We start from the raw sequence: 22,485 nt of genomic DNA on the forward strand, positions 1-22,485 counted from the left end.
ATTACAGACCCAGCCTCAAGCTGGCTGATACTCGAAGAGATGCAGCCAAACACTGAAAGAGTGTAACAAGGGCTTGCTGTACACTGCCAAAATGTTTCCCCTTTCCCAAGCAACCTTCCAATCATATAAGCAAATGTGGATACCTTTTTTCTTTGTGAGAACATTTTTTATGTGTGAATGTTGTGGAGAATGAATTCTGGAGTTCACAAGCACAATATGTCCCACTATTCTGTTTTTTTACTTGCACAATGGATACTCCAGAAGAAGCGAGGGAGTCCTTGGTAGGATCTACATTACAACATGTTCAGAACCTCTCCTGAATCTGCTTTTGTTTATTTTTGATCTATATCAGTCTCTGGAATGCCACATTAGTATTTTTAATTTGACACTGAACTAGTCTTTCAAATCATATACAAAGGTAAAACTGAGTAAGGAAAGATCTTAGAAGGGTAAAGTGAGTCTCTCATTGGCTGACACTAAATCAGAATGTAGACTACTCTAAAAAGGATCCTCCACCAAAAAACCCCCCAGTGTTACAGGAGAAGAAGTGAAACAAAGACCACTTCCAGACAGCATCAAAATGCAGGGCAAATAATTGGGGCAAAAAATCACAGGACCTGTCAGCAAGTTCAAACTCAGACCTATTAGTCCCAGTAAATAGTCCCCCACCATCTCGACACCTTTGTTTGTAGCAGATTTTAGAAATCCGCAAGATAGACAGGGTACATCCGGTGGAAGTTTACTTTTAAAAAAAATTGACCCTCTGAGATGTGCTGGACCTCATATGCTCTCATGCAGATATCTAGATATAGACACGAGCAGATTTCTGATTATCTCTCCTCACCCTACTGTAAATTCAAGCTCTGTTTAATTTCATAAAGATCAGAACAAAGGAATGTTTGCAGAGAGTTCTCGTTGTAATTGTTTTCCATTTTTGCTTCATTTAGCCACCTATGTGTCCATGGCACAATTTATTTACAGCCCAGATCATCTGTTTGGGGATTTTAAAATGCGCACATGCACTGGAGAAGTCCATATCAGGATGTATGAATGGAATCACATTTTTTTCTTGACTACAGGGACATACAATCATATGTATATGCAAATGTTTAATCAGAAATTGGGTTTTAAGCACATGTTTTTCAGCTATTAATCTGTATCAGTGCACATTTCTGTGAAATGTCATTTAGGGCCTCCCCTTTTATTCCGTTTTCTTCCCCGGTTTAGGACATGTGTAAAAGGACCCTATAGGTGATCTTTTTATCCCACATTTAACCTGTGAGAGCAGAAAAAAGTAAAGGTTTGAGGCTTAAGTCAGTGACATTTATGTTGTCAACACAGGTCTAGAAATGGGACTGAAAATTCATCAAAGGGGAGCAATCTACATGGACCAGAAAATCAATTTTCAAATAATTTTAAATCTGTTTTTCTTTTAAAAAATAAAACAAGCAAGAAGATATTTTCTGATAGAGAGGATCTCGCCTATCAGATCTATGCTGAATCTTTTGGCCAGCAGCTCTGCAAATTTGCCCTGTCATTAAGATGCTCCAGTGACATCAGCTGGCCTTTACTATGAGTGCAGTTACAGAGCAAAATTTATTACCTTGTTTGTGTAACTGACCTTTCTGAAAGCTGGCAATCTCAATTAAAGGGGAAAAGCCAACTCAAACTACACAGCAAATTTAGCATCATGATAAATCCAATAAGAAAGCTAATATTTGAGACTGGCATTGCTTGTCTTTTGTCGGTGCATTAACTGTTTGCACATCTAGTTGCTATAGTGACTAATAAGAATGACAGCAATCATAATAGTTGGGTTAGTGGCTGCACACACATCATCCCCTTTCTGCTCTGTGAAATATGATAAGTCTGTTCTTCATCTGGAGAAAATGGTAAGTGGAACATGAATAGTAAGCTGAGCTTCCTGGTGCTTTGGGCTTGGCAAGAGAGACTCCATAATACTGAGAAATGGGGGTATATTATGCAGTGCTTAGTGGTTAATTCTACAGCAATAAGGATAGTGTTGTACACCCCTATTTCTTAACAAAACTTTTAACAAAAGCCCCATCTATATTGCCATATAATGCACTATATGAGTGTAGACTCATATAATGTCTTTTAGCTGCATTGAACTACATTATATGGATCTACACCAGGGTTACTCAACTGGCGGGGGGGGGGGAGTCAGGACCCCTGGGGGGTTGCAGGGGTGTGTGTCAGAGGAGTCGTCAAAGACTATCAGAAAATAAATATTTCTAATGGTCTTAGGAACCCCTTTGGCAGAGAAGGCTGGATGTAGGTAAACTACAACTCCGAAACTCAAGGTCAATGCCCACCAAACCCTTCCAGTATTTTCTGTTGGTCATGGGAGTTCTGTGTGCCAAGTTTCGTTCAATTCCATCATTGGTGGAATTCAGAATGCTCTTTGATTGTTGACGAACAATAAATTCCAGCAACTACAACTCCGAAATGACAAAATCCATCCCACCCAACCCCACCAGTATTCAAATTTGGCCATATTGGGTATTTGGGCCAAATTTGGTCCAGTGAATGAAAATACATCCTGCATATTAGATATTGACACTACGATTCATAATGGTAACAACATTATAGTTATGAAGTAGCATGAAAATAATTTTATGGTTGGGGGTCAGCAGAACATGAGGAACTGTATTAAGGGGTCGCGGCATTAGGAAGATTGAGAACTATTGGTCTACATTGACTATATAATGCAGTTCTAAAGTGCGTTATATGGCACTGTAGATGGTGCCAGGAAAAAAGTGCTCTCTGCAGCTCCACTGGAAATCTTGAGCACTGAAGGACAGCAGGAAAAGGTTAAAAATTGATAAAGTAAACCTATTTATTTCATGTAAATAATATTAGTTAATTTGCAATTTGAATTTCAAAGTTTAGCATTTATCTCCAGTTTGCATTTTTAATAGTCTCTCTTGGCTAGAGATCAGTCACTTCATCAGGAAACTCATAGCTGAGTATTAAGAATAGCCTACAAAAGTTATTATGATGTAATGCATTTTCTTCATAGGACTTTGTTCACTTCTTTGACTTTTTGCCACTGTGCCGCCAAATGAAAACCATTTTAGGGCAAATAAGCAACGCGTCCTATATTTGGTCCTTTTGAGCCTCAATGCCTCTGTGAAAATGGGCTACTTTTGTACATTTTTAAAAAAGTGATAAGAATGGCTCATCTTAAAAGAGCTGTTCTTGTCGCTCATATAGTGATAAAGTGTGTGAAACAAATTTCTGTGTTCAGATTCCATTTTAGCTATGGATGGATTTCATTTTAGCTATGGATGTGAATGTAAGTCTGTATTCCAAAGCAATTGCATTCTCAGCTTCATCTGCAAAATAGAGATGATATCACTATCCCAACATAAGGGAGCATAGTTGTTAGTGTTTTGGGGACTGTTTGAGTGAAGCTAATATTAGTAGTAGTTGAAGTCAATTTAACAAGAATTTCTTTTTCTCATACACACCCTTTTCTCTTTCTCTCGCCTAGCTCTGTATGTACAGTACACATTTGAACAGTTTAATACCAATTTAGCTGTCTTGGATTCTTCATATAGAATCCTGGGATAGTTTGTAATTTGGCTAAAAAAGGTGCACATTACAGTTGTTCCTGCTTAGAATTCCTTCTTTAATAATAAAAGTGTTAGAGCACCAAAGCTTCCAGCAATGGAAAAGAAAACATTGGGGTGCATCTATGCTGTAGAATAAAGAATGCTGGGGCCTCACCAAACTACAAATCTTAGGATTGCATTGCATTGAGCCCTGGCCATTTAATTAGAGACAATGTTCCTCAAAGAGGAGCTCCAAGTGCAGCTCCTGAAGCAGTTTCCCCCTTTTCTTTGACTCAGTACAATGATTATCATATTACACACTTTAATTTCAGTGAGGTAATTTAGCCAAAAAGGAGGGCATTGCATTTGGGTAAACAGGGAATTTAACAAAATACCTTAAACCATAAATACACCGTAATTAGAAACCAGTTTTGAAATATATGCTAAATAAATGAAAGGACATTAAAGTTTCAATGCCATAGAGATAGTAGTATTTGAAATCTATTCATTACTCAAATTACCATTTTTGAGAAAAAAGTATTTCACTCACATTGGCCATAGGAAAATTTATGTAGATGCTTCATTGCAGTATTACAATTTTCTGTAAGGAGCTGCTCTCACTGCCCTCCACGTTACCTCCCTTAAGCAACCGTCCCATAGAACTATAATAGTATGTAGTTCAGTTGTTGAATTTTGGTTTTGCATATTATTATTAAGGCAGGGGTGTCAAATTCATTTTCACCATGTCAGCCTTATGGTTACTTCCAAAGGGTCGTTTGTAATTGTAAGACTATATATATGTAACTACTCCTTAACATATTGTTAAATAACCTGAGACCATATCACACACCATCCTCATCCATTGATCATATTCTGAAAACAACAACAAACACAAAATAAGAATGCAAGCATAACCACTCCAATGTATTCAAATTCAAGTTTTAAAAAATGCTTACCATTTTCTTATGGTCAGTATGTCTATACCTCACGGGCTACATAAAATGACATAGTGGGCCAGGTCAGGCCTGTGGGCCTTGAGTTTGACACATGTGATTTCAGGTGAGTTGTGATCATTCCCTTTGTACTCCTTTTATGTGTTTACTATCGTTTGCAGAATTATTTGCACTTGGATAATTAAGGGACTCTCTTCCTCGTCCTCCTCTTTTAGCCTCTCACTTCCATCCTTCTTCCCATTCTGCTTTTCTGTTAGGAGCTGTTCCCACTTCCCTTCACATTACTTCCTGCTGCAACTGGCCTGCAGAATTATAATAGTGCATAGTGCACTTAACTCTGTTCTGCCATGAGTCACACACTTTAATGGGTTTGGTGAGGTGACAGCTTTTGGAGAAAAAAAGATATAGCTAGCTAAACTCATGCCCTGTTTCTCTGGCCCATTTTTTCTGTCTAGAAGATTTTGAGATTTGTTAGATGTTTTACCTTTTAAAGCGAATAGGCCATAGCTTCAACTTGGGATTTCAACTTGGGATTTCGGACTACCTGAAAATCTGTTTCCACTCCAAATCCTCAAGCAGTGTCATAGTGCATGCAAAACATGTTATTCCCCACTGGCCTCTACAGATTTCTCTTTCTGACTGCGAGTGGGATGCATAGATTCAAATGTGTAAAAACAGATTCCTTCTAATCTTCCAGGCTCTCAAAACGTGTCTGATTTAGAATTTCCCACCCTGGAATCACTGACTGATCGTTGTAACTAGCCATACCTCATGTATTGCCAAATTCGCAGTGACTAAATTCAGGTGTAGCACAAATAAACATGTAGTTCTTTCAGAATGGTAACATCATTACTTATTAATCTTGTTCATAAATAAGTATACATGTTGAATGATGGTGGAAGGAAGAGAAGAGTGATGCAGATCAGTGATAAAAGCTAAACTGGTGTAGGAAGAGATTTCATGCATTACAGCATTCCCCCCCCCCCCCCCCAATCTAATCGTTTCTAAATGTATTGGATTTACACTACCAACAGTCATTATATTAGTCCATCTGGAAGAAAAGTGCATTTTGGGGAACACATGGTGTTCAGCACCTTGGATAGTTCCCATAAACACTACCATACTGGAATCTAAAACACCCAGTGTTGTTTCCCTATGCTGAAGCACCAAATGCACTGTCAGCTTCTGGTCAATACTTCACTTAATGATCCTATAAAACAGCCAGTTTGGGAAGATGATTGCAAATCTTCTGATGTTTGCCTTTTTCTGAAGCTGAGAGAATGTGACTTGTCCAAAGCAACCTAGTGGGTTTCCATGGCTGAGCAGGGATTCAAACTTGTTTAATTCATAAAATAAAAAGGTGAGAAACTCATCTGTCCTTGTCCAGAGATGAGTTTTTTTTTCTGTCCTCTCTGGTTACCTGAATCATGACAAACTAATAGTAAAGCTAAACCAAGGATATATGTCTTTTCAAATACAAGGTGGTTTTATACAATCTTGAACATGTAATCATTTTCTGAGACAAAAGCAACCTTTATTAGTATCTAACTTGAGTATGTATGTGGGTTCACTATAAAAATTTAAGTTTCATCAGGGCAAGGGATCACTTTGGCTTGTTTCTTCTACTGTTTTTGTCACACCAACCACTGGATGGTGCTGTGCTCCTTGGCTAGCAAAGAGAATCCCTTTCAGTATAAATCACTCACTAAAAGCATGCGAGAGGCCTCTGTTCCTGCGGCACCCAGCTTTTTAATGGTAAAATACATCTTTGTTCTTTGCCTGACCTGAAGAGTGACATCCCTGCCTTTCTTCCCATTGCACTGTAGTGGCTTGACTCGCAGGCTTTGACACAAGCCAGATGGCTGCGATTGGTAGGCGCACAGGCTGCCTGGCACTACAGTTGATGAGACAGAATAGGAAGACGTTTTATGATCAGCTGCGGGCGCACAATAAGACTGCAGCTTTGCTAGGTAATTACATTTTCACTGTGCACTTTTATTCCTCATGGTGAAGGTTGCTGGGAGGACGGGGCGGGATTACATTTTTATTTGTGTGTTTGGAATGTGTAGACCTTTGATCTTTTATTAGTCAGTAGTCTGTTCCAAAGGAATGCTGCTCTTTTTTCTCCTTTCTTTTTTCTTTTTAAGGAAACCAAAAAGTAGTTCTGCAGTCACTCGTGAAAATGACATGTTTATTTATGAACAATGGTTCTCTCAGCCTGTTCCTTTGGTATTTGCCTTCTCCCTCTTTCCCCTCCTGCCCAACTCCCACTTTTGTTTCCATTTAGTAACAGGAATGTTTGGATTCTGACGTTTTGAAGTCAGAGTTCAGGCATGTTACAATACAGGAGGTTTGTTGTCAGATGGTAGACATTCATTTTGTAATGCAGAAAAGGCAATAAATGACTTCCCCTCTTTTTTATCAGTGGTGTGTGTGTGTGTGTGTGGGAGGGAATAGAAGAGGCAATTGTCTTCTGCATTACATAACACACACACACACACACACTTGCACTATTTGGATCCAACATCTGCTTGAACAATAAGCCACTCATGCAATGGTTTCTGAAGCAATTTCTCTTTTGCTTTTGAGGGAAAATTTCCTGAACAGTGTCATCACTGGTATTGGTAACAGCAGAAAATTGTGCAGAAGCACTTTGTGCTAGAGGGATATGTTGGCTTTGCTTGAATGACTGACATCCAATCTTACATTGCTCAGGAGCTGAGAAAGTTTAGAGAAGATTTCACTGTAATCTCCTGGGGATCTTCCTGTTCTTTGTAAGCATGTAGAAAGGTTTTAGGGTCTTATAGTTATGATATGACCACATATTCCCCGGCTTCATTTTCTAGATCCTCCAGCCCAAGTCTGTGATATGTTTTGCTAGATAGAAGTTGACCATAGTGTTATTCTGATAGGCCTAGAAATGACAGAGAGCTATTCTCTCAAAGTATTTTCTATGTCCTCCAAAGTGATGTTATGGTATGCTTCCACTGAAAGTTGCTCTTTTTAATAGGATTCATCATTATCTGCATTTCCACAGTAAGTATAGGCATCTATGCTCCACAGATATGGGAGGTTATATTGCAAGCTATTTTGGTGTAGGTACTTGATGCCCAGAAGTTGCATGACATTACCTCCCATACAAAATTCATTTGTCCAACTAGTACATTAGATAATTGGTAAGAGAACAGATGGCAGTTCCCAAAAACGGAATGCCCAGATTCTTGTACACATTTTTGGTGAAGATCTGAACCTCAGCTATTTCCTATCAATCTGATTATGCTTTAAACTGTGAAACTATAGGAGTGCATGACGCTATTGTCAAGAGATGAAATGAATGAATATACTGCTGATTTTTAAATTCTATGTAATATAAATTTTTTGAAATGTCTGGCTAGCCACATTAAGATGAATTAGTTTGTCACAAGTATATAGTTGTAATCTTGCATAACATATTTTCCCAGATGCACAACATTCCTGGTGGATTTTGATCTTATTTTGGTTTTATTAAAATTCGCTGAAAATCATCTGACTTGAGAGGGCTGTTTCACATGGGATTGAACTGATTTTAGCCTGTTGGTTGTCGGAAACCATCTCATTGTTCTATAAGGTTTTAGCTGTTAGTTTTTAAATCTTTTACCCTGTGATAAATTATGTATGTTTGGGTTATTTATGTTAAGTTTTTTAAATCTTTGGTTAATTTTGGTTGTCATTCAGTTTAAAATTACATTGCTCATACTCTTTGATGTGTTCTGTTTTGATGTAATTTGTTTATATGTCTTCTCTATTTTGGCATTTTATGTTTGCCATATATGTTGGAAACCGCCCTGAGTCCCTTTGGGGAGATAGGGTGGTCTACAAATAAAGTTTTTAAAATTATTATTTAAATTGATTACATAATACTCATTTATTTTCCCTATTCTTTTCATATTCTTCCCCAGCATCTGCTTTAATAGTGGTCGTTTTCTAGTTTATTTCTTTATAATTTCTGACCTTTTGCTCCTCCCTCTTTCACCTCTGTCTTCCCATCATAACTGCCCACCTCTGGCACAGATACCCACTCCTTTGTAGTAGTGCATACATAGTGGGTACGCGCGTTCTAGTTTTGATATCTTTCACCCCTCCCACTTATATCAGAATTTGTGGCAGTACAGATAAATGTTCCAGCAATTTTTTTTCAATCAGCACATGAAACATTTAAAAAAATCAGAAGAGGAGGCAGTGTTGTCGCAGTACTAGATGGACTTTGTGGTCTCATCCAACTCTGTGAATCTACCCACATAGTAATGAACATGTTATTATAAATAACAGAAAAATATATTTCAAAGTCCTGGAAGCCTGCTGAGAATTCTGCAATCCTGCCAGTTTTTTATTATCAGGGAATAATTTTCGTTTGATTTTTGTGGGGGCCTGAAAACCATTCCAAATGCATGAAACCTGCTCAAGGAGGCAACAATTGGCTGTTACCTCTGGTCCCTTCGTTGTCCTATTTTGTCTGAAAACAGTGACCAGAAGTGATGCAGCATCACGTTAGCTTGGCCATGATGTATTCATGTGCCCTACAGATGCTTACCCCCTTGTTTACATTTACTCTACACATAATTCTTTTATTAAAAAGAGAGGCATTATGAACACCTATTCACACCATACTGTGAAATTTGTTACTGTGAAATAGCACTTTCCTCTTCTGCCCTCTCTTTTCTCCTTTTTGCTAATGTTACGGCTAACATTTTGCTTTGGTCTTTCATATACTTGGTAATTAATATTCTTTTGAGGAAAAAATGACAGCAGGAAGATCTTTCTGACTGAGCTCGTGGAAATGGCACTGAAAGAACAAAACTACAATCTGGGAAGAGAGGTGTTGCCTGCAAAACATCTCTTGGATGCCCCTCCACCATGCTCAAGGGGACAAGCCACAGGATATCTTTTAGTACCACAAAAGTCTGGAGGTTTTAAAACAGAATCTGTGAATTTATACAATATTTTGGAGCCCACACAAAGTTAGGTCTGGAAGGAGGAAAGTATGGTGTGTGGCAAGATTGTGGATGACATCATGGGAAAACACCTGTTGGTTCCTGACAGCAAAATGCTTCTATTATAGATTTAGACTCATGGGTGAAAAAACAGGATTTGTATGCTTTAATATAAGAAGCTGGGACATCTCAGCTACACAACTGTTTCAGTTCCTTCACATATTTTTCTTTTATCGCATCTCTCCTCTAAGTACCTCAGTGTATTGTGTTTTGGGTTACCTCTATTTATAGATGATTCCATTTCTTGCCAGTCTTCATTTTCAGAGAATGTAATTGTTGGATTTAAGAAGTTTTAAGATGCTACGTCTTATGTCCCATTATTTTAAAAGAATCTGCAACATGACCTAATTATATTAGATTGAGAGGGCTATATTTTCTTTCTCAATTTATCATGTAATCACTTTTCCTTTAATTGCATTTTTCATCTTTATAGCTTAGTACAGTCAGTGTTTGTTCACTGAGATGAATTATGTTGTGCTAATGTTAATCAAACATAAATCAAGGAATGAGAAAAATCCACTCATAAGTGTGTATTTGGAATATTAGTCTCATATTTTCCTTTCATCAGAAGGAATCAACCATTTGCTGTGAATGTTTCTAACATTTTTGATGTTTTAATTTTATTTTCATCTTTTTTTCCCTTACTCAGCTCTTGCCCCTGTTCTTTGCCTCTGGTTGTGTTGGTGAGGATATTACAGTGATGTCTGCATTCAACCTACTGCATTTGGTGACAAAGAGCCAGCCGGTGGCCCTGAGAGCCTGTGGTCTTCCCTCAGGTTGAATGGGTGCTACTTGTTGTGGTCGTATACACGGCGGTTCCTCTTAGCAGAATGGGTGCCTCTGCTACAGTAAATGATATCACAAATAAATCAGATGGTAAAGGTTTGGGAGGTGGAAGTCTTTCTTTAAAGATATACATCCATTTTGGGAAATATATATTAGCTTCTTGACCCAAACATATAATGCCATTTTAAAAAATTCTGACGGTGTTTTCAGACCAGAAAGAAACACCCTCCCCCCAGTGTCAATATATACACCCAGCCTTCCCCTTTTTCAGATTTGACTCTTGCTGATCTGAGTATTCATAGATTTGATTTAAATATTATCTCTAGAAATCTCTAGGCCCTTCAGTAAAACTTTATAGCCAGTATTGACTGGAAGTTTCCTATAGAGTTGACTATAGAGTTACACTGAAGGACCAAATTGCAGTGGTTCTCAACTTGTGGGTACCCAGGTGTTTTGGCCTTCAACTTCCAAAAATCCTAACAGCTGGTAAACTGTCTGGGATTTCTGAGAGTTGTAAGCAAAAACACCAAGGGACCCACAGGTTGAGAACCACTTACCTAGGGATTCCTGGAGAGGACACTTCTCTGGTGTTCATCAGTGGAAGTTGGCCATGAAGTAGGGCTGAGGTACCTAGGGATGCCTGAAGTGGTATTCTCTCAGGCTGGATCTACACTGCCCTACATCCCAGGATCTGACCCCAGATTATCTGGTTTGAACTGGATTATATGAGTTTACACTGTCAAATAATCTGAGATAAGAAGATAATCTGGGATCAGATCCTGGGATATAGTGTAGACCCAGTCTCAGCTGAAAAATAATCTTTTTGTTCCACTTTTGCAGGGATCCTGCACCCATAACTCCAGCAAATGCTGAAGATTGGCTATACTTGCCTTAAACACTACAGTTTGCATTAAGTTGGGTTGGAGGACATAGAGATTCCTAGGCTGGATCTACACTGCCATTATAAAATCCAGATTATGTGCTTTGAACTGGATTATATGGCAGTGTAGATTCAGCCCTAGAGAAGTTTTCTCTCAGTTAAAAATAATGATTTTAAAAAAAATTATTTACCATATTTATACCCCACCCTTCTCACCACAAAGGGGACTCAGAGCAGCCTTACAAGTAGGCAACAATTCGATACTGAATAAATATATGCAGATAAAATTTAAAAATACTTTTAAAACCAAAAAGTTAAAAACATCAAACATTAAAACCGATCATTAAAACTATGTAGTCCAAAAACATAATCCAATGTCTGTTCTGGGGCTTCTGCCCTCCTAACCCCAGTAAATGTGGAAGATTAACTATAATACAGTAGAGTCTCACTTATCAACATAAACGGGCCAGCAAAATGTTGGATAGCGAAAACGTTGGATAATAAGAAGGGATTAAGAACAAACATATTAAATTTCAAATTATGTTATGATTTTACAAATTAAACACCAAAAAATCATGTTTTACAACAAATCGTCAGAAAAAGCAGTTCAATACACGGTAACATTATGTAGTAATTTACTGTATTTACGAATTTAGCACCAAAACATTGCAATGTATTGAAAACATGGACTACAAAAACATTGGCTACTAACAAATTGACTACAAATTAAGTTAGAATTTCATAAAATGAACTTACAGTAACAACATTGTTGGAAATTAAATCTGTAAAAAGTTCAGTCCTTGCTGCCTAGAGAAATAGCTGTGGAGGCAGACTGCATTGGATAATCCAGAATGTTGGATAAGCAAATGTTGGATAAGTGAAAATCTATTGTACTTGCCATTAGTAATTTCAGTAGCACTATAATTTTGTGAAGCATATTGATATTTGAATAAAAAGTACCAGGTTTTTGGGAAAGTGAAGGTTGTATCATATTTACACATGGGAAATTGTGAAAACTTAAATATAATTTTTAAAGGAATAGGGAGAAATGAAAGAAGAGTTATTATTTTAATGACTTTCTAACTCAATCATTGTTTAGAAAAAAAATGCTTAAGCGGCTGAGGGGGAAAAGGAAAGGGCCCGAGGCTGTTAGGAATGGTGGGAGTTGAAGTCCAAAACACCTGCAGGGGCGAAGTTTGCCCATGCCTGTTCTAAAACATCCAGCAAAATAACAACCATAGAGGTTATTTCTCCAGATTTCCGGTAGATGGCACTAATTGTGTATCCTTTTGGATAAACGAAATGGCTTTTGTACGCCTTCAACATTTGCATGAAAATTGATGATAGAACTGAATGGTTAAAAAATCCTGTTTAAAAATGTATTCTGTAGATAACATTATTAGAGTACCTTAACAAATTTGCCACTTGTAGAAGAATTCCTCATAATAATTGTATATTTGTAATAGTGTTCTTGGTAAACTTCTCCTTGAAATCTTTGGGTAAATATTTTTTTTAATCTAGGTAAATTTGGAAAGGGAAAAAAATGGAAACTTTCTTCATGGGCTTTCTCTTTCCAAGGGAATCTTGATTGTAGGCCACGTTTATGTAGCACTTCCAAGATATTTGCTGTAGCAGAGCACCACATTTATATAGAGGCAAAACTTACTTTGCTTTGCTGTGAGTTTGCATTGTATGAGCTCACCCATATTTGAGACTTGTTCTTCCCTCCCTTTTAACACTGTTGTGTTGCTTGTATCACTTTTTGCATGCAGTAGAAAGCTCTCTTTCCCCCTGCTCTTACTAGTAAAGTAGAATTACTTGTATGATATTTTGTTTACAATGAAGACATTCTGATAGATGTGGATGCTTTTTAACATCACAGTGTTTATCTCTCCAAATAAAGTTTTCTTTACCTTACTGTGCAGTGTTTAATTGCTAGAAAATGTAAAAACATTGTTAAAAAACATCTGCAGGTCAATTGTGGAAATTACAATACATCTTTATGAAGTTATTGGGCATATCATGTTTGTTCCTTTTTGTTTGTGTTAGATACAACAGTTTGTTTATCTATTTTAATTAACAGCAACAACGACAATCTTTATATGCAAATCGTATTTAGGACGTGTAAGGTCTACTCGCATAATACTAAAATAGATCCATGATCTCGATGATGTCTGGGAATAGTAATATGGTTAGTATTAACAATAGCCAAGTATAAATGTTATGACATGACTGTGGCCTTCCAGATGTTGTAGACTCCAGCTCCCATGGATCTGGAAATTGCAGGTCAAAACATCTGGAGGGACAAAAGTACCACATCCTGCCTCGTAAGATATTTTGAGTATTTATTTGTTGCATTGCAAAGAATATAATCATTACTATGTCCATCATAACATGCATCTAAGCCACATTTCATTGACTGGATATATGTGTTGATATGTATCCCAATAGTAGGCCATTGTTCGTTATGTTCACATAGTCACTTCTCTCTACAGAGTAAGCTGTAGGCTAGTTGTTTCTATGTACATGAGCTGATTCAAATCCCATACCATATTGATTATCATGTGTATGTGTGTGTATCTATCTATCTATCTATCTATCTATCTATCTATCTATCTATCTATCTATCTACAAGAACTGAATGAAAAGTAATGCCTCCACCTTCATAACTCCTCAACAGATGGCAGTACTGGTATGAGGTAGGTACTGATTTGTTCAGTAGACTCTCCTCTACAATTCCATTTGGCGGGAAGCCTTAGCATTGAACGGTTGTGTTGTTAAAGTGCGAAGTATGGAACCCTGTGCAGACGGTCAGTCAGTGCAACTTAAGCAACATGCAGTCATTGAATTATTGACAGCAGAAGGTACCACCCCAAAGGAGATTCATCAGAGAATGCAAGCTGTTTATGGTGATTGTGTTGATGTGAGTACTGTGTGTCGTTGGGCAAGTAAGTTTAAAGATGTTATGGTGGGAACATCTCACTTGTGTGACAAACAAAGAGTTGGATGTCCTGTGACAGCAACCACCGAGTTTCACAAGCAAAAGGCTGGCAGATTGATTCAGGAGGATCGTTGTATCACTCAGAGAGAAATTTCAAGCATAATCGGCATTTCACAAGAACGTGTGGGTCACATTATTGCTTTGCTTGGCTGTCGGAAGATCTGTGCACGATGAGTACTGTGAGATGCTGGTTGCGAAAACAGTGTCGACTTCTTCTGTGACGGCTTCAGAAAACTTGTTCATTGTTGGCAGAAATGTATCCAATTGTCTGGTGATTATGTGGAAAAGTTAAAGAGCACATTCTAAGGATTATTTCTGCATTTGATTTATTAAAATATTTCTATCCAAACCGAAGTAACAAAGGTGAAAGCATTACTTTTCATTCAACCCTCGTATGTTAGATACACACACAAGCCAGGCTTGCTCATTTTCCCCATTCCCCAGCTCCACAATATTGCATGGAATATGTTATTGATATGCACTTTGGATCTCTAAAATTGCTTTAAAGTGGAATCCTCATATTTCTGGCAGTCTGGAGTGCTATGCTCAGCACCTCTTTTTAACAGACCAACTGAACAGTTTCACTCCAACAGAGAGGGCAGAATTTTGTGTGATTTAGTTTTTGCGGTATAGTGCTGTCCTTCACTAATTGGGGTGAATTAGCGAGGCTCAACAGTTATCAGATCTTCAAGAAGTAAATGAATCGAGGTGGCTCAGGTACCAGATATTTAGTGTCCTTTTTAATGTCTAGTTATGGTCTTCTATACTCTTTGACCTTATAGTATCCACTTTATTTCTAGAAGTCCCAAAGTGCCCACTAGAAACAGATAAAGAAGCCTGGATGAGGGCTTTGTGGAAATGAACATCCCCTAGTGTACAACTTTTGGGGTTAATAAGGATATACCAATGTCCCTTTTGGACGATAACATAGTAAGTGGTAATATTGTTTTCGCAAACTGAGTTTGCACATTGCTTAGGTTTTATTGTTGCTTTCTGGGACATTTGGGAAAATTTTGAGGAAATATGTTCAAATTTTAGGCTATTTCCTTGGTTTTATGTAGCGTGTTTTAGGGGAAAAATCAGAACAATGGAGCAGATAACAAAAGGACTAACTGGAAATAGTTCATCTTTGTAATTTTTATGGTCAAAAATTACATTGGGAAACTTTCATTACATTATCTTCAAGAAATAACATTTCCATTTGATCAAAGACTAGAGCAAATTACTTATGAACTCCATGATTAGGATGACCTGTGTATCCAAGTACCGATCAAGGATTCCAAAAGTCTGAATTCATCCCAAAAATGTTTACGGAAGTTGATGAGTCTCACTGATCAGCTTCAAATTGCCCACAGATTCATCAATAGATCTTGATTATCTTCAGCCCATGACTAAATTATACACCACGGTACAATCTAATGTAACTAAAGTGTTTGGATTTATTTTATATTAATTATATCCCACCTTTCCCCCAGCACAGGATTCAAGGAAGCTCTGACACATTGTTTTCATTCTTGAAATGAAATTCTATCATTATTCCTAAAGCACTACAGGCTTTCTCATATATGTTTAGAGGAGAGGACTTAAATTTTCAAATATAGTTCCCACGAAGCTGGAAGAGAAGAATGAGTAGATACAAAAGAAGGTGTGAGAAACCTGTATAAACCAGCTATTTTTCTTCTAATACCCCTTGGTGGCACAGTGGGTTAAACCGCTTAGCTGCTGAAACTTGCTGACCGAAAGGTTAGTGGTTCAAATCCGGGGAGCGGGGTGAGCTCCCGCTATTCGGCCCAGCTTCTGCCAACCTAGCAGTTCGAAAACATGCAAATGTGAGTAGATCAGTAGGTTCCACTTCTGCAGGATGGTAACGGTGCTCTATGCAGTCATGCTGGCCACATGACCTTGGAGGTGTCAACAGGAAACGCCGGCTCTTTGGCTTAGAAATTGAGATGAGCACTACCCCCCAGGGTCGGACACGACTAGGCTTAATGTCAAGGGAAACCTTTACCGTTTCCTTTTTAACCTGTTTTTGGCTTTAAGGCTGGTAAACATCTAACAGAACACTTTTAAGAAAGAATTCTGGAAGGAGGCAGAATAATAGAAATTGACTACTAGGGATGAATAAATAAAAATTCAGAAAACAATTTTTAAAAATGTCCCAGTGAGAGGTATGATGTTAAGTTTCCTACTAATTTAATTACTTCCTTCATATAGTTTGAAAGCTACTATTCGCCTGCTTTAACAAGTTTTTTAAAAATAGAAATTTGATTCAAATGTTTTTAAATTTTGTACTGAAAGATTTTTAATTGTATTGTGTTTTCAAAAGGTTGTATGTTGCTTTGGATTGGTGATAAAGCTTTGATAGAGACATCCTTTCCTCATGATAACTCTTCCAGGAGTGAATTTAAATCATATGTTATGAATAGTCAGATTGTCTTTTTCAATTTATTTAAAATACTTTTTGTTCAAGTGCTCTTTTTTGGCTAATCTGTTGGGTTGATATGTAAAAAAAACAACAACATTGCTACCTGTTCTGATCCACTGTGGATTGGAGGTCATTATAACTTAAATTATAAAACTGAAAGTTTATATAATAAAGCAACTATGGCCCCTTCTAGACAGCTGAATAAAATCCCACATTTTCTGCTTTGAACTGGAATATATGGCAGTGTGGACTCAGATAACCCAGTTCAAGACAGATATTGTGGGTTAGTCTGCCTTGATATTCTGGGTTATATGGCTGTGTGGAAGGGCCCGCAGTTGCTGGTGAATATAGCCCTGAATCTTCCTGTTGATTTTATATAAACTTTGGGAAACTTACAATTAAAGAGCACATCATTGACTCAGATTATGTCTCAGCTACTCAACTTGAAATAAGCAATATTTTAAGAATATTTAAAAAGTACAAACCTCGTTTACAGTTCGGAGACAATATTTACATTAAAATTTGAGAAGCCAGGATATAGGAAAATCTTGCTAATTTGAAGGGTGACCTTTATGTGCACCAAAACCCAATCATTTGTCAGTTAAGACACAGGGCACATTCCTGCAAAATTTGTGTGAGTATTCCTTTAGTGATCCTTGTAAGACAAAGAAAGAAAAAACTGAAATGAAATATTTAGCACATGACAAAATTAGATTTCAGCTAACAAAGCAAGAGTAGGCTGCTGCAGCTGTTAAGGAAAAAGTTCCCAGCAGAGAGAAAAACGTATATTTTTAAAAATGCTTAGATCAGTCATGTCTAATCTCTGGCATAAAATGTTCTTTTTCAATACTTTGCATCCAAAAGCTAAACTCTAAATGTCTAGTATTTACTTCATTCACGTGTTTTTGATTTATTTATTTCTATCTGCCAAAACTTAACAAAGTTAGTTGGTAGTGACTAGCAGCAGCATATATTTCTTTTATTTTTCTTCTAATAAAAAGATGGAAATGGAATAAAGGGGAGAAAAAAGAAACATCTTTGGTTAAATTATTTAAAAGCATCTGTTCTTTAAGCTACTTTTTATGAACACTCCTTGGTAATGACTGAAGGTAAAAAAAAGCAAGCAGAAAAGCATCCAATGTTAGGAAATTGCAATCCAATACCATGTAATTTAAACCTGCCGTTCTTCTCTTGTACTAAATGACATACAGATGGATAGCTCTGGTCACTCTACTTTCAGAACACAATTGCTTTCTTTATGGGTATATATCTATTACTCACAAACTTTTGTGAAGACTGTTTATTTCTAATCAAGCATAAGCCCTTCAGTAATTAGAAAAATCCATTTCAAAAAAAGTTAATTTTTCAGAGCCAGTTTAACTCTAACTACTTGGGAAGGTTTTATTCTCTCAAACCACCTGTACAAGTTTTGAATATAATTTTAAACAGATATTTTTCTATCCTAACCAGCTGAAATTGTGAAATTAAGAAGATTGATATGTGTCTTTGCCTGCCTACAATCCAGATATTTGTGTCTAACAAAGCCACCATTTTGTTAAAATAGATCAAAGCCCAAGAGAGGAAAAAAATACCTGAAGTCACAGAGCATTTCTAAACGTGTGTAGAACATGAGTCCAATGAAACTTACCATCAAATATATGAGTATAGGATTTAAGCCTAACAGTAAAATTATTGTGTAAATCTACATGTGACTACTCAGAAGTAAATCCTACTGTTTTCAATGGACTTCTTAAGTAAATAATCATAGGATGACATTCTAGATATATTAATGAGAAAAACATCTCATATGTCATGTATGAGAAGATGAATAAATTCATCTCTCTAATTCAGTGGTTCCCAACTTTTTTTTGACCAGGGTCTACTCTCCAACATTAGTACCAAAAGGGTTACGAATCAGTTTTTGGTCAACTTTAGATTCGGTTTGGTTATTTGGGGTGCTGATTCAGAAAATTGTATTGGATAGACCACATCTATCTAGTTTCTGATATAGAACATATGCCATCCAGTAGTTACCATCTGCTCGCCCACAGAAAACCATATTTAATAATCTAGAGCTGATGTGGTCTATCCAATGCAATTTTCAGAATCAGTACCCCAAATAACCCCAGGAACTGGCCTAAAACAAAGACACCAAGGCACTCTCACTTCCAGGTGCCACATGGAACAGCTTCTCTCGGGGAGGGAGGAAGAGGAGAAGCAGCAGTCAGGAGGCTTGTTGCACCTTTCATGGGTAGTCAGCTTCTCCCCTCCAGACATCCCCGTTTCCTCAGCACTATAAGGATTTCGCGAGACTAGTCGCTCTCATTGCAATGGTGTAGCAACAGTAAGGCCACGGACCATATTTTACTTCTTGGGGATCACTGGTGGTCCATGGACCACAGGTTGGGAACCACTGCTCTAATCATATACCTCCCATAGGCAAGGACTAATTTAATTACAATATTTTTACCATCTGAAGTACGAAAACCACTATGACAATAACATTTAAATTATTTTTTAAAGCACACTTATTTATGTATGTAGTTATTTAAAATATTTATATTGCACCTGTCTATTACCAAAATCCACTTCCTGCAAAAGCAAATGCTAAGCCGTCTAAGATGGTTGCAGGAGGAGAACACTAGTATCCTTTAAGGTTTTATTACATTTTTATGCCTTTCACATATTCATGCAACTACATTGTATGTTCTTGTTTCTTAATTATTCATTATTATATACAAGGTTGTTTCATCCTCAGAAATTCTGGGTATAAAAATTACATATGTGTCCAGAAGAGTGAACAGGTGGAATTGGGCTCTTTCTTACCATTCACATATTAGCTGTGACAATTGAAATTGACAGTCGCAGTATTAATAGGCATACTCTCCGGATAAAGAACATAATTTTTCCATGTAAAGCTGTAGTCTCCATCAAGTTCTAGTTACAATGAGAAAGGTGCTTTGCTGGAGATTCTCCAGTCTTAATTAACTTATCTCCACTGAGAAGTGTTAATCAATATTTAATTCAGAAACTGCAACCAAATTTTCCTCTCATCTCTATCAAATGCCTTCTGACTGTCTGAAGGTAAACTTTATTGCTTGTTTTTCATTTCCTTTGTATACTGGTTTACTAAATATATATTGTGTGACAAACTTTTATTGATTAGTTAAATATATATCCCTTGGAAAAAATATTTATTAACATGAACATAACTGACTATAATTCATCCTTTCATGTCCCAATAGAAGAAAGATAGTAAGATTTTGTCCTGGGCAGCTCTTTCCACTGTCTGGAATCAGCATAAAATGCAGGTTTACAACTCTGGTTCAGGAATACTACTGTGGAGTATTTTCTTTACCAGTTAAGGTGTCTGATGAGAACTTTATTGAATTTCAATAATCTTCTGCAGATAATTATTTTAAACAGAGATATTTGGTTTCCTTGCTCTTTGTTCTTTTATTTTCTCCTATTTGCATGTAGTTGTTTATTGATGATGATGATGATGATGATGATGATAATACGAGTAATAACTTTGTTTTTGTACTGCGCCTCCATCTCCCCGAAGGCTAACATGGGGCCAACCCAGGTAAACACACCAAAACAGGATAAAATACGTCCATCATACAAAATAAACAAGATAAAATAAAATTATCCCCAATGACATAAAAATAGTAAAAAAAAGATTGATATAGTAAAACATAATTTGATGCCAGATAGATTTAGAATTTAATTTTAAAACGTTAACTTTTCTGAAGAGCATAGAATTTAAATAAAGATTCTTAGATCTATGAGGTCTTCCAGATGTTGTTGGCCTACAACATCTCCAGCAGTGCTCTTGAATGATGGGAAATGCAGTCCCATAACATCTAGATGGCCTCCTGTTCCCAGTTGATATGTTACTCATACGCTCCTTCTATTTTAATTGCATTTTGCTTTGGAATAAGAAGAAAATGTGGCTTTTTCATGCATACCTTAAATTATCCACAGTATAAATATAGATCTCCAAAATGGTTTTAATTTGAAAACGACCCCTATAAATCTAAACATTAATAGCACAGTATTAAAATACATTGAAATCTGTATTTCAATGTATTCAGAGTATTTTAAAATAAATTTTAAAATACACAAGTTTATATTTCATCAATGAATATCATGCTATCCTCGTGCTTGAAGGAAAGCAGTTCATGAGTGAAAATTTATCAGAATCCAAGGATGTGGAAATGGTGTGAGACCTAGCTCCCCAGCAAAAGCTGACAAAGGTGGAAGAGGTGGAAGTTGGCATTTCTCATTCTCATTCTGTGAATGATGGAGAAACACCACACCAAGCTCCAATTAAAGAATAGACACTGACCTAATGAATGGTACCTGTGGTCTTGAAAGAATTGTCATACTTATCTCAGGAGTCTTCTTGCAGCCTTAGTACAGACACTATCTGTTTTGCTCCTTAGACTAATTGTGTTTTGGTCTACTCTGTTTACTATCTGCTAGCTCACGTATCTGAACTTGTAACCTGCAGATGAAGCCCCCGGTGGCACAATGGGTTAAACCCTTGTGCCGGCAGGACTGCTTATTTGAAGGTTGGGTTGCTGACCTTAAGGTTGCCAGTTCGAATCTGGGGAGAGTGTGGATGAGCTCCTTGTCAGCTTCAGCTCCCCATGCATGGACATTAGAGAAGCCTCCCAGAAGGATAGTAAAACATCGAAACATCTGGGTGTCCCCTGGGCAACATCCTTGTAAATGGCAAATTTTCTCACACCAGAAGCGACTTGCAGTTTCTCAAGTTGCTCCTGACTGAAAAAAACAAAACCCTGCAGATATCAGTGCTGGCTATTGAGTACCCCTGTGCTTCTCTGCATTTTGCTCAGCTAGCCCTTGATTGACCTGGACTAGACTGAGTAAAATTCCTGCACACCAACTAACTGCTTCATTGAGAACTTGCAAATTGTAATAACAAAACAAGCACGCAGCAATGAAGTCACATAAATACATGAAAGAGGCATAAAAATACAATAAAAACTTAAAAGGATATTAGTGTTTTCCTGCAACCATATTAGACTATAATAATTCATGACCTGATGATTACAGGCAAAAGAAATAGATAAACTCTAGAATAAATGTGATGAATAATAATACTACCACCCCACCCTGTATCAAAAGATCTCAGGGCAGCTTACAACTAACATTAAACAGTTTAAAATTATAAAATAATGTAAGTAAGCTGGAAACATATTAAACAATTTAATGAGTTAAAAACATTTTTAAAACCATATTTGGGGAAATTAATGAGGTCCAAAGACCTTGATGACCAGCCAGGTTTTAATTTACTACCAGGAGGAATGTATAGTTCTTTTGTACAGAATAAATAGATACAGGAAAAATAGAGAATAAGAGAGAGAAAGTCTGGGATGTTGTAAGGATGAAATTGATTTTCTGGATACTGTGTAAAGAAAATTGAACATTTGAAAATGTGTTTGTATTTACTGCAAAAAGTTTTATACCATAATTATGGAACTTGGCCATCATTCAAGGCAGCTAACGGCAATGTTAGAATAATACCAAGAACACGCTGCAGATAAAACATAAGCCCTTCCCCCATAAAGCAATATGGAGGTTTATGGAGAAACAATGTTCTTGTTATTTTTGGAACGATAAATGGTATTCATGATATTTATCCATAATTCCAATATGGGCATGTGAAGACATATGATCCTTCATTGTAGAGCCCTGGATCATATTTTATTACAAAATCCACACAGATTCAGACCTACCATGTAGACATTTTCCAGAACTGTCACCTGCACAGTTATAAATTATGTTCCCAAATGTCATCCC

The 22,485-nt window shown here is 37.0% G+C and overlaps 1 protein-coding gene across 5 annotated transcripts in view; it reads left to right on the plus strand.

The window, feature by feature from the left end:
• msrb3 (methionine sulfoxide reductase B3) overlaps positions 1 to 22,485 on the plus strand; it is a 78,751-nt gene that overhangs the window by 10,484 nt on the left and 45,782 nt on the right. For 2 of the 5 annotated variants that reach the window (XM_062982563.1, XM_008111074.2), the window contains exon 2: positions 6,358 to 6,501. The exons of 1 other annotated variant lie outside the window; for it this stretch is intronic. In XM_062982563.1, coding sequence (XP_062838633.1) covers positions 6,390 to 6,501 — 112 coding nt within the window. In that variant the 5' untranslated portion in view covers positions 6,358 to 6,389. Of the gene's footprint in view, positions 1 to 6,357; positions 6,502 to 10,210; positions 10,338 to 22,485 lie in introns of those variants that run through there. 2 more of the 5 variants (XM_003221256.3, XM_008111075.2) reach the window with 2 other exon arrangements.

Source organism: Anolis carolinensis, chromosome 5, assembly GCF_035594765.1.
Source record: "Anolis carolinensis isolate JA03-04 chromosome 5, rAnoCar3.1.pri, whole genome shotgun sequence".
NCBI classification, from domain to species: domain Eukaryota; kingdom Metazoa; phylum Chordata; class Lepidosauria; order Squamata; family Dactyloidae; genus Anolis; species Anolis carolinensis.